Source organism: Centropristis striata, chromosome 8, assembly GCF_030273125.1.
Source record: "Centropristis striata isolate RG_2023a ecotype Rhode Island chromosome 8, C.striata_1.0, whole genome shotgun sequence".
In the NCBI taxonomy this organism is placed as follows: domain Eukaryota; kingdom Metazoa; phylum Chordata; class Actinopteri; order Perciformes; family Serranidae; genus Centropristis; species Centropristis striata.
Window position 1 is genome coordinate 29,424,217 of NC_081524.1, and position 12,594 is coordinate 29,436,810.

At 39.7% G+C, this 12,594-nt stretch overlaps 1 protein-coding gene across 1 annotated transcript in view; it reads left to right on the forward strand.

Annotated features, from left to right (window-relative positions):
* LOC131976749 (neuroendocrine convertase 2-like) overlaps positions 1-12,594 on the forward strand; it is a 199,894-nt gene that overhangs the window by 115,899 nt on the left and 71,401 nt on the right. Inside the window, exons 10-12 of the mRNA XM_059339903.1 lie at positions 5,167-5,339; positions 6,788-7,003; positions 7,689-7,792. Coding sequence (XP_059195886.1) covers positions 5,167-5,339; positions 6,788-7,003; positions 7,689-7,792 — 493 coding nt within the window. The remainder of the gene's footprint in view (positions 1-5,166; positions 5,340-6,787; positions 7,004-7,688; positions 7,793-12,594) is intronic.

The following is a 12,594-nucleotide window of genomic DNA, read 5'->3' on the forward strand; positions in this document are numbered from 1 at the left end:
ATCAGGCTTGTTTTAACATTGCGATTGTATGATTCAGATATTATTTCAGATCTGCTGTCAACCCAGCATAAGCCTTTTTGTTATTAATATAATATCTGTATCATACAATCACAATGGCAGATTGCTGACTTCAATAACTTTATAATATATGACTTTTTAGTTTCCCCTTACAGTTTCCGTTGTGAGCTTTTGCAGCATTTAGAAAAACGTTTCAAAAGCTCACAATACTAGCTCCTAAATTCAAATTCTTCAAAACTTTAAATGAATGTTTAATTTGTCATCCATGGTACATATGTGTTCTAAATGCTGTAGATATGTCGTCAACTTGATGAAGATGAGTTTTCATTTTTTCTCAAAGCTGGAGTGTGAAACATTTTTTTTCTCTGAACTCAAATTTTACTTTTTTATCTGGAGAATCCACAACTCCAGGGTGCAGCAAACTACAGAAAGCTGGACCTGGCTGCATTGTGCTTGACAAGCATTGTCTGAACTCTTCCAACGGGGACTTGAATACAACAGAATTTAATTTATATTTAAAAATCTCCCATTCCAGCTTTCATTTGTTGAGTCTGTTTGAAATCCTTATGTCTTGCTTTAAATAATCTTAAAAATGACTTGACAAAGAAAAAGGAAAGAGAAAAGAGCGTATGTAATTTGTTTTGTGTGTATGTATGGCTTTGGGTTTGTGTGACAGCGATAGACTACACGGTGACTGGCTGCTATTGAGCCGTGCTGACCCTTTTTAACAGCTCATTTTTTAGTGGGAGCTTCAGTAATGGCTTTTTTAGTGTTGGTTGTAACATTGGCGAGGGATGAATGAACCGAATGCACAAGATAGCCCATTTTCTGTTGTGAAATCAAAGATTTTTATAGGATACTCTAAGAGTGCTATAAACCACAAGTTAATGAGGAGTACATGATATGTTTGAGTAGGAAAATTTCCCACAGCACTCAGATCTAAATGCAGCTGTATGAATGCTTATACGTTGGTGTCATCAGCATGAAACATCAAGTATGAACAGAGCAGTCCTTAGCGAACTGTGACATTTGAACTCTGTGATCTTTAACCCTTTTACCCTACCTCATTTGTCAGAGGCTGATGAGAGCCTCTTGCAAAAAAAAAAAACAGTTTGTGAGGCAAGACCAGGAATCTCTTTTCACAGTTAGTTCTAATTCCACCGTGCTGAGTCTCCTCCATCCCGACTCATAAACAGACTCTGGCTCACAGGAGATGAAGGGGCAAGACCCAAATGAAAGATGCATGTGGAACTACTGGGTGCTCTTGAGACCTGTGCTCTCTGTCTGACAATGAGGATTGACTGAGCTTTACCTCTCTGTGTGCTTCTGTTTCTGAAATATACTTAAAATTCTCTGTGAATTTATGTAGTCCTGTTAGATTTGCTGTTGTTTTCAGGGTATACACTAAGTGAGTGTGATAAATCAACAGAGAGAAGACAAGTGAAGTCTGACAGATCAACTTTAATGGATGTATGTTCATCACACAAAATATGCTGTCTTATTGTTTGAAATGCAAGCTGATGCATTACAAACAGTTTAAATGAAGACAATTAGAAAAAGGGATAAACCTTTTTTTAAATTACAATACAATCACCAGACTCTTCTGATAATGTCCTTCATTGAAACCTCTTCAATTTAATTTATTCTCTTTAGAAAAAGGACATGTGTTGTGATGTGAAACTGTTGTGTATTAAAGAGAGCAAAAGTTTAATTTATTTTATTATTTATTCAGTTACATTTATTTAAGTTGGGGGTGCTTGCATGGTGCTGTTTTCAGTGCTAACTATCAATAGGGCTGTTTCTACTACCGGGCAATACCTGGAATGAGGCGGGTCTCACTCGCTGAAACACCCCTAATTTGAATACGAGCAGTCCGTAGCCGGCTTTTGTCAAAACTTTTTTCGTCCCTGTCGAAGAGCAGGGTCTTTTTTCTCCCCTGAAAACAGCCTGGTTACTGATTGGATGGATCGTTAAGCAGGATGTGACGTAGTACTACACGACAACAACACACGCCATTTGTAAAAGCCGGCAAAGCAGTGTTCCCAACTTTGCGACTTTGTTGATAAATGTAGCACTTTTCAGACCCCCTTAGTGACTATTTTTCACGAAAGCGACAGGAGACAAATCCTTCCACTCCTTCTTACTCTTCTTAACGAGACGATAATGAGCCGGAGGCCGGCTTGTTAAGAGCCGCCGTTAGCGGCAGTTAGCTGCAGTTAGCTCTGTAGCAGTACAGTGTGTATGTGCTGCTGCTGCAGGAGGTGTTCACTTAGCGATCGCTGTTTGTTTACAACAAGCACCGGACACAGTTGGTGCACAGTTAGCGATGCCATTAATTCACAATCACTATGTTTATGATAAGTGGAGACTCTGTGCATAATTAGCCATGCTGCTTTCAGCTGCTGACGTTGTGCACAGTTAGCGATGGCGAAAACCATACGTCACCTCCGGAGTCTCTAAATCCCTCTGGGGGCTAACTTGTAGTGGAGACACTAGGAGTGAGCGGACTTTTGGGAGGGTGTGGCCTAAGACTTTCCCGGTGGCCACTCTTCCCCCTAGTTGAAACACGGCTAATGTAAAACAGTCATATCACATGGCTAATAGTATTAGAAAAGTGTCACTCGGAATAACAAACCCACAGAGAATCATAACCTGCTCTATAGCTCTAGAGACCTATGACCTTAATGTTTTAGTTTTCCCGAACAGCAACTTTACTGTTTTGTTCTCCTCTCACTGCTCTTATGGCATTATAGCATTCAGTCATAGTAGATAGCTGTTTCAGCAAAAAAGATGATGCCACACTACCTATTGAGCACCAAACAGACAGGCCGATGAAGTAAGAGACTATCATAGTGAACATAGTGGAGCATTTTGCAGCTAAAGAGCCGAATCTAGCTCAGGAGGACCAAGATAGAATTTCTTGTTATTCACTCAATATTCAATATTCAGTATTCAGCTGAATTAAATTGCATTTCTTCAGTGGTACATTGTGTACAATAATAAATATAGACAAAAAGGCACAAATACAGTAGTGCACAGTTCAAGTAGTATTAAGTTGACCTTTAGTTAAACCTTTTGTCTGCCTGCAGCGGTCAGCAAGGAGAAGTAAGTAGAAAGTAAAGAGTTGAGTTATCTTAACAGCTTCAATAGTCTTGTTGTTTTGACCTGGATGCTGCTAAACCTTTGTCAGTATGGCAATAGGCCAAACGTTCATTTGGAGGGATGAAGGGGTCTTGGATTATACTGATGGTTCAGGGAGGGTTGGTGGGGACCAAAACGGAGGGAAAAGGAGAAACATGCAACTGTTTGCATTAAGTTCACCATATCAGCTTAAAGGGTGACATAATATTTCACTGTTGTTTTTAATGGAGGCTGACAGAAATATCAGTTAACAGACATTTGGTATATACGTTGTCTGATATGCATGATATTAATAATGCAGAAAATAAGGCTTGGGGTGATTATGGAATGGTGTTAGCATTTATTTATTTATTTTTATTCTTGATTTGAATGGTCAAAATGACTGACAATGTTTATATGGCATTGATATTTATTGAGCTTTTTATAAATTCCTGTTTTTTTTATTTTTTAATCTGTACCTGTATTGGTCTCAAAAATCCCCTATCAGACTTTAGTTTTACAGCAAGTGGGCAAAACTCAATTATTACAACTTTGACTTAAATCTGTAATTAACTACCCCATGTTCCATTTAACAGAGAAGAGAAATTCACAAACCCTGAAGCACAAAGTCTCACACTTTTGGCTTGAGCCTGAACCACTGCCTGTTTGTGGACTGACAAAATGTTACATAATGTGAAGTAATCCATAATTCCAACCGTGTATTATGTGCATGCTGGGACGTTACTTTGACTGCCATTTTTCCCTTTGATAGCATACTCAGTTAGTGTGATGCCCTCTAGGCTCCCTGGAGGTGAATAGAAGAAAATACTCACCTCAGCTTTCTTTCTCTGTAGTTTTCGGTCATCCAATAATGTCAAAATAAAACACTGCATGGCAACCGAAGCTGCTATGGCTGCAGTCTTATTGCAAGCACTGGAGGATTATTGCCACTTAAGTGTATCACAGACCGATATGAAACTAACATTATGACACTTGGTAAGGTCCTTGAATAATATGGTAGCTATATAGGACAATTAAGGTCCTTAAACTTTTTCATATTTAGCTACTTTTTAATGATGTTCTATTGTAAGTGTGACACTTGTATTTGTATTATTATATACAGTTTATGAATGTTATTTATGTATGTATTGCCATGTTTTGTTGTCATCAGGGGTCTAAATAGCAGTTATTTGATTCAGAATTTAAGTTGTGCATTGAAGTAAATGTATAAAAATGAGTCAAATTAGTTAAACTTTAACATAGATCAAACACTAATTTGCACTGTAGATAGTTAGTAATGACTGAGCTCTCCCTGACACCACTCCACAACATTATATGCTTTTAAAAGGAATTTAGGTGACTGAAAATCAAGAAAAAAAACGAAAAAAAACCCATTATGTCCAACAATTTGATAGCAAGTTAGTAACTATGACCCAGACCAGTAAGGTTAGAGAGCTGTCTTTGTCGCTAACATCTGCAAAGCTAAAACCAGTTAATACTGGTAAGAAGAAAGTTTGAAATCATTATGCAAAGTTATTTACAGCTGATAGTGGCAAGGTTACTGGTGTCACTTTCTTGAACATTCTCAGAACAGTTACCTAGTTTAGGTTAACCGTTAACGTGCAGTAATGGAGAAAAATGCATAGAAATAAAGATATAGCAAGAACAGATGGAGAGACAGACAACGATGGGATTCATACAGCAGGAGAAAACAGATATCAGAGCAAAGACAGACACAGAAGCACACAAATATGAGACAAGAGGAAACAAGTAACACACTATAGGCCAGCTGCTTACAATATTTTGTGATGCATTTGCATTTTGTGATTCATTTGCACCTCAAGTGCTGTGTCACTACTGTATTATATCACATTATCCTAATGTAAAAATATATATATATATTTGCATCTGTTTGAAGCAGCACCGAAATGCTCTCCTGGTACATTTTGAAAAGTGTCATTTTTTGTTAAGTTTTTCCACAAGCCTCCCTCTGAACTCTGATATGTGTGACCTTTTCTTTCCATCCAGGTATCCGCTTGTTGGACGGCTCTGTCACTGATGCCATGGAGGCCACAGCTCTGACCTTCAACATCCACTTCATCGACATCTACGTCTGCAGTTGGGGCCCGCGGGACAATGGGGCCGAGATGGACGGGCCGCACAGCCTGACAGCACGAGCCCTTCGGCTAGGAACTCGCAAGGCACGGCTTTCATCTCCAAGTTCACGCTGCTGTCTGTCAGATGTAAAGCAGACATCCACACTGTCAGTGCGGCTCAGATTGGAAGGACAAAATGTCAAGCATTTAGATTATGTAGATAGATTTAAATCCACACTTTTTTATTTTCAAGAATTTACAAGTCCATACCATTGTTATTATTATCTTTATTAAGCTTGAAATTATTTTTTCATGTAAGTTATGTTGAACAAATCTCCCTTTGAATATAAACAATACAGCTCTACACCTCCCGTAGAGAAAAAAAAAATTAAAAGGCAAAAAAGGAGACATGCAGATTGCATTTTTTTCCCCAATACCATAGAAATAAGCCAATGTTTATGGTATTATAACCGTCAACTTTAATATCACGGTACACCTTGAAACCGGTATATCGCTGCTTAGCTGATTTCAACCCTGCTTCCAAAAAAGTTAGGAGATTTTGAAAAATGTAATAAAAGCAGAATGCAATGATTTGCAAATCCTTTCTGACCTATATTTAATTAAATACAGTGCAAGATATCTAATGTCCCAGCTGGGAAACTTTGTTTGTTGTTGTGGATATATACACTCAGAGGCTGATTCAAAGTCTTCATTCTTGTCATTGCAGCGTTTTCTCTAAGTTTGTGCACATATTTGGTGAGTCGTTTGAGGTTCCTCCCCCATGAAAGGTTCAACATCATTTTGGATCATTAAAATGATCTATTCTGTCGAAAACATATTGGAAAAGATGAGGATGAGATGATAAAGCAGATGCTGAATAAGCAACAACCAAACATCTTAAAAGCAAAACTTGCGAAAATAAATAAATAAATAAATAAAAGTCCAGTCGGGACCAACTATAACCATTAGATCTGAGGAAAGGCATTTAGTCAGTTTTGATGCTCACCGCATTGACTTTATATTCATTTGGCTGAGGTGGTGCCCAATATGGCTTGGGTGCTGCAACTAAGCTCTATAGTGGCAGGAAAGAACCTGCATTTCTCAGTTGAATGTCAGAAATAATGTTTTACATGCCTGAGCTAAGTCTTATTATCCATCCATGTTTTAAATGTCTTCCAAGTCTGTGCCCTGACATTTCTCCATTTCTTGTTTTTAGCTTCTATTATATGTGCTTTGTAGCTTTAATTCCCTTACTTGTGTGAATTTATTCAAATATGAATGTAGTGGTCACATACTTTCAGTCATTTGGTGCTTAAAAAAACGAATAGCATTTTAAAACAAATGAAAACAGAATTTAAGTTAAAAATCACTAAAAGTGGATTGTGGATATTTTGTTACACTAAGGAATGCTTTTTTCCCCTCCTGTGTTTGAGCCCTATGTAAATGTGTGATATAAATTTTTATATGTGATATTTGAAATGCTCTGCTGACCGCTAGATGAAAACATTCTAACTTGCTCTTTCACTTTATTGTCCCTCTGTTTGTGTTATCAGGGTCGAGGTGGGAAGGGCAGCATTTATGTGTGGGCGGCAGGTAATGGTGGAATGCAGCATGACCACTGTGGTGCAGACGGCTATGTTAACTCCATCTACAACATCGCCATCGGTGCTGTCTCTCAAACGGGGAAGCCCGCCTCCTTCGGTGAGCCCTGCCCCGGTGTGATGGCCGTCACTCTGACAGGGGTTGGCGTGGGAGGCTCACTACCTCTGGTTAGTGTGCATGTACCGCCTAACACATCTAACAACAGTGTTTATCATTAATGAGTGCGTATATGTGTGTGTGTGTGTGTGTGTGTGTGTGTGTGCCAGCAGCCCTGCTCTTTGGCTCCTGTGAGCTGTGAGAAGCCTGTTAAAGAGCAGCGACTGGTGTGATATTTATAGAGGCCTGCCAAATGACCTAGGTGACTGCTGGGCGCACACACACACACTCACACACACAGACACACAGAAGCAAACGAGTGTTAATTGGAGGTAAAGCATAGATGTAGTGACTGAGAAAGGGAGAGGAAGAAGCCGAGGTGTTGATGGTGGAGGTAACCGTGAAAAGCCATGAAGAAACGCAGTGCCAACTCCTGGCCTACAGAAACAGAAAGACCTATTTTTATCAGTGTGATATCACCTTTGTCTGCTGAGATGCCTGCCCTTTTCAGCCTCACATTAGGAGGTGGTCGGACTAGACATAAGTTATTTTTTTAAATGATATAAAACTAGAAAACTGATGACGAGGGAATTCTACTGGTTTGATTTGCTATAAAGCTGCAATCATTTCCAAAACACTCCCAAAGAAATCGGTTTTTGATGAGTTCGTCAGAACTGCATCCATTTTTTCAGTCTATGTACTGATATGACATCCACATAGCTTTATATTGCAACTTATTTGGTTTGCTGTCTGCAGGTCACTGTGACCAACGTCGGTGGTGGCTGTGTCACAGACTTTCCAGGAACATCCAGTGCTGCTCCGATCGCTGCAGGGATTCTGGCTCTTGCGTTAGAAGTAAAGTGAGTATCTGCCTGCCCAGTCATATTGCACACCAGTAATTCTACAACAATAAATGTAATACCTTATTGATTTTTGTAGAGATCGAGAGGCAATTTCCCAAAAGGATTGCACAGCTTTTGTTGCCACTAAATCGGCACAATTAAGACAAAAAAGAAAGTCTAATTGACCTTATGCTTAGCCCCGCCCCTCAAATGCTGAATTGCTAATTATAGTGTAACATCAGGTCAGCTCTGTTCCAAGTCCGACAACTTTAGAGACAGATCGCAACATGCCATTCCCTGACGGGAAAATTATCTGCGCCACAATATGAAATATGCCACACTATAAGGGCTGAAACACTAACAAAATGTCTGTATGTAGTTGGAAACCTTAAATGAAAGCATGTCTAACTAATCCATAACCCATTTTAGCACTCTAAATTTACCCCAGAGGACAAGGTAGCTACTAGCAAGCTAATATTAGCTATGTGTTAGCAAGCTAAGGCACTTGCAAACAGAATACTGCATAGCTTTCTGAAATATGCACATTCCATCGCAACAGTTAAAGTCTTGTGCACACGCTTAAGCTTAACATGCATAAATGATGTTGGTTATACAACATTAGGCATGCTGAGTGTCAGTATCCTGCAGTTTTCTCCTTTCTCACGTCTGTATCCACTTTTGTCCTTGTAGTTGTAAAAACCTAGTTATGGGTTCTTTACCGGTCGTGCATGTCACCACACAGCTTAAGACATTTTTATGTTGTTTGCTAACAGCTGAATTGTCGGGGAGGCTCCTTCATTCAATACAAAGTCAATGGAGAGAGATGGGTTGTTTTCTCCTCCAGTGGGGGCGGGGCTTAAATATTGTCTCTATATGGCTCTGCTGCATAGACTCATGCAATTGTTTACGATTACGATGTTTACTCATTCTTGCGAGGTCATGTGGTGGTTCATTTCTACACTATGATCTGGAGGCTTTAGCGTCTTTTCTTTAAATGACCTGTTGACCTGTTTTCGCTGCTGAGTCAGTTTGGCAACCTAGATATATTCTTCAAACGCATATTGGCTGCTTCTGGATGCTTCTCTCGGGGAGTGCTTTTTGTCTTCAATAAAAATAAGACCATATTTCTTCAGGGAGTGCTGTTAGTGACAATGTGGGGCTGCTGGTTAGCCCAGACGGCGTGATGGAATAGCAGGCACTAACAGCAAAGGGGCTTAGTCAAGAGTCAAATAGCATCTTGGTGTTCCTGTGTAATTTACACTTATTTTACTTGATTAATATTTCCACGAAGAGCATAGATGCAATTACAGTGAAATTATAGCAACATTACAACAACATTCAGCATGCTCAGACTTATTTCAGGTATGATTAGATGATACAGTGGCTGTGTGAGTAGTTGACTCATCTAGTGCTACGTTAGCAAGTTAGCTTTGTTAGCTTTGTTAGCTAATGCTATTTCATCTATTTTCTCGCAATGAAAAGGCGCCTTCCTTGGACATGATTTCTGCCTGAGTCAAATTTAATCAGATTAGATTTTCAGTTGTTCTGTTGTTTGACAATGAAAACAACAACTACCATGATCCCATGCTACTTTACAACATCATCAAAGTCCCTCTTCTGTTATTGTTTTAATTAAGAGATCGCTTGCTGCAGAAATTACATACTGTGCATTTAAACAATACTCCAGTCAATTGTTGAAGATTAATTTTCTGACAGTTGACTTGCCAAGTAAAAGAGTAGTCATTTCAGTACTAAAAGAGACTGTTGAAAGAATTCTTACATTAAAATTCTGCACCTTGCTCCGTGGTACCTCTTCTCTCCTCCCCATTTCCCCTTCTCTCTATTTGTTTTCTTAGTCCCTCCTTTGATGTAGATCATCTTTAGCTCCAACCCTTTCTTTCTGTGTCTGTCTAAATCTGCAAATATATCTCCTCTTCTTTTTTTTTCTTCTCTCCCTCCTTTGTCTCGGCTGCCACTTCCTACCATTTCCCAAGCCCCCTTTTTCTTCATCCCTCTTAACTCGCCAGCTGTCGGTGTGGCCTCGGGCCTGGTGTTTTGTGGTGGTATCAGCGGCGTCTACGCCTCCTTCATGTTATGGATGGTACTAGAGGCCGGCTTTACTGCTCCAGCTGTCATGCCACGGCGTCTCAGTCTCAGTCGCTTGGCTGTAAAATGGAGCGCGGGTCCCCTGGGCGAGGCGACTCCCAGGACATTACTGTTAAAGGCTTTGTCGTGACCCGCTGCTACTGACTAAACTATATATCACCTCTCTCGCTAACATTGGCAGCATTCTGCTCACGTCTTTATGGAGCCGGGTTCTCTCTCTCTGTCTGTATATCTTTCTGGTCTCTCTCTCTCTCTCTTTCTCGGTTTCTCACACTTGCTCATTCTGTGTCTCACTCTTTCTCCCCACATTTCACACAAACACACTCACTCGTATATTCTGCCGTACTCTCGTTCACTCATGCAAACCTAGAGTTTTTTTTCTCTGATCTCCATTCATCAGAAACAACCTGCTTTATATGCAGCATCCACAAGCACCTAAGCATTCATATATGTAGATGCATAAGGGTACATTAGATACATATATTTGGAAATACAGATGTAATTCCTCTGCTAATCACTCTATTATCTCCACCTCCAATTTTTATATACGCCAGGTGTAAGCCTGGAGCAGATCAAGCATTTCGTCACGTGTGTGTATCTGTCTGTATGTCCACAGCTAATCCCTCATACTACAGGATCAATCAGCCTAACATTTCTTTTGCATATTTATGACTGTATGCTCAAGGACATCTCAGGGTTGCAGTAATTTACAACTATTGGTAAACCTGTTTTATTTATTATTTTATATTAAAATTGACTGCTGTCTACTGACTTCTCACTCCTCTGTACCATAGGGGTCACTAGTCATCAAAAAGTGCTTCTATTTCACAGCAAAGGCATTTTCGACAATTGGCTAAGCTGAAAACAAGCCTACCGGTATAGGCCTTAAAAAACCTGTATCAGTCGACCACTAGTGTAAACAACAGCACCATTACTTTCCAGCATCAACTGGAGCCAAAATAACAACCTATTGCTACTTTGTACTTGTTGAACTCAGCAAGTACAGCGCTAAAACATTGGTATGTTTCCCCGGAATAAACATGCACAAGTTAGCTGTGATTTAATTGCAATAGACGAATAATATGATGCCGACATAACTACAGTTGAATTCCTGCTTCGTCACGTCTGTCCACAACACAACAAGCAAACTAATCTTAAAATTATTTTTTTTTGAGTGGAGTTTGGCTCCATCAGTGCTATGCTTTGCATGAGATCTTAACGCCTGGCAGAGATCTGCACTTTACTGAGTGCACTTTTTTAATAAATTTCTAATGAAACTACACTTGTCAGCTTTTCTGTGTCTAATGAGAAATGAAAAAAGTTTCTTTTAATCTTAGTTTTTAATTAATTAATAATTAATCAAAAAGAGTAAGCCAGTAGGAAAAAAATGCACTTATTAAATGTTTCTTAAATTGCACAGACTTGTAAACGAGCCGTATGTGTGATTCCTGATGTGATATGAAGGCTTTCAGCTGGGAATTCTTGATATCACACCATACAGTGCAGATAGAAAATGGCAGAGAGACTAAATGGCGTACAGTGTGTTGTCGTCTATGTTATCAAGATTCCGTGTTTCGCAGCCCTGACACTGTCAGGGTGTCACTGTCTATCTGTCTCTCTGATACTATGTTGGCCTGTCTGTCTGCGTTTCCATCTGTCTCCATCCATCCGTCTTGACGTCTGTCCAACAAACCATCAGGCTAAATCAATTCTTCACTCGTCCTGTTTGTCAGTCTTTCTGTCTCTGACTGTTTGTTTGTTCACTTTATCACCATGTCAGCCTCTCTGTCACTTTATGTTTCTTTCATCCATTCATTCTCCCAGTCCATCCATTGTCTGTTGAGAAGCTGAACTATTGATTTGATTCCATCTCATGTTCTGGGATTTTTACACCTGCAGATGTGCGTTTCCTATCCCCCCTTTTCTGTCTAGTTTATTTGGGCTGTCTGGAAAAATGGATTGCCTCCTTCTTAACCCCACTCACTCTGTGCTCTGATCAGGTGGAGTATTTCGGCAAGTCCTTTCAATCAATCACACAGCAGCAGTAAAACTGTATAAATAATCATTTAACCTGTTGGTCCATTTAGCCATTTAGTAACTCCATGATGAATAATAGTTGTAGAAATGTTGTCTTCACCACCATTGCAGTCATTGCGATCATCTTCTTCCAGCAAGGATTCCCTTAGTTTTCCTCATTCAGTAGATTTTTACTGGAAGCCAAATTATCCGCAGAAGTCTCCTTCTCTCTGAAACAAACGTACCAGGTGGTTAAAACAGGTAAAAATGCTAAATAAATGGGGGTTTGCATTGATTCACTTTCCTTCTCCCAGTCCCACTCTTTCTGCCTGTGTCCATTTAATATAGGAGAAATACTGTATAAAACCTTCTCTGTGGGGAGTTAAGGGGTAATCAGCCAGTGATCTCAGTGGGGAGAGTACATAGAAAAGGGAATCCACTCGCTGTAAATGGTCTTAATGCAAACACTCATGTGCCAAACGTGCGCACACACACGAACACTGAAACACACACACACACACACACACACACAGAAACACACACTTTCGTCTTCATTGAGGGCTACTAATGTTTTTCATTTGAAATGCATTGAAGGTCACCTGCAAACATGACCTCCCACAAAAACATACAGAGCGATGACTTATGTGTGATGATACTGACTATAATGAGATTAGAATTACTGTTAACCCTTTATCAGG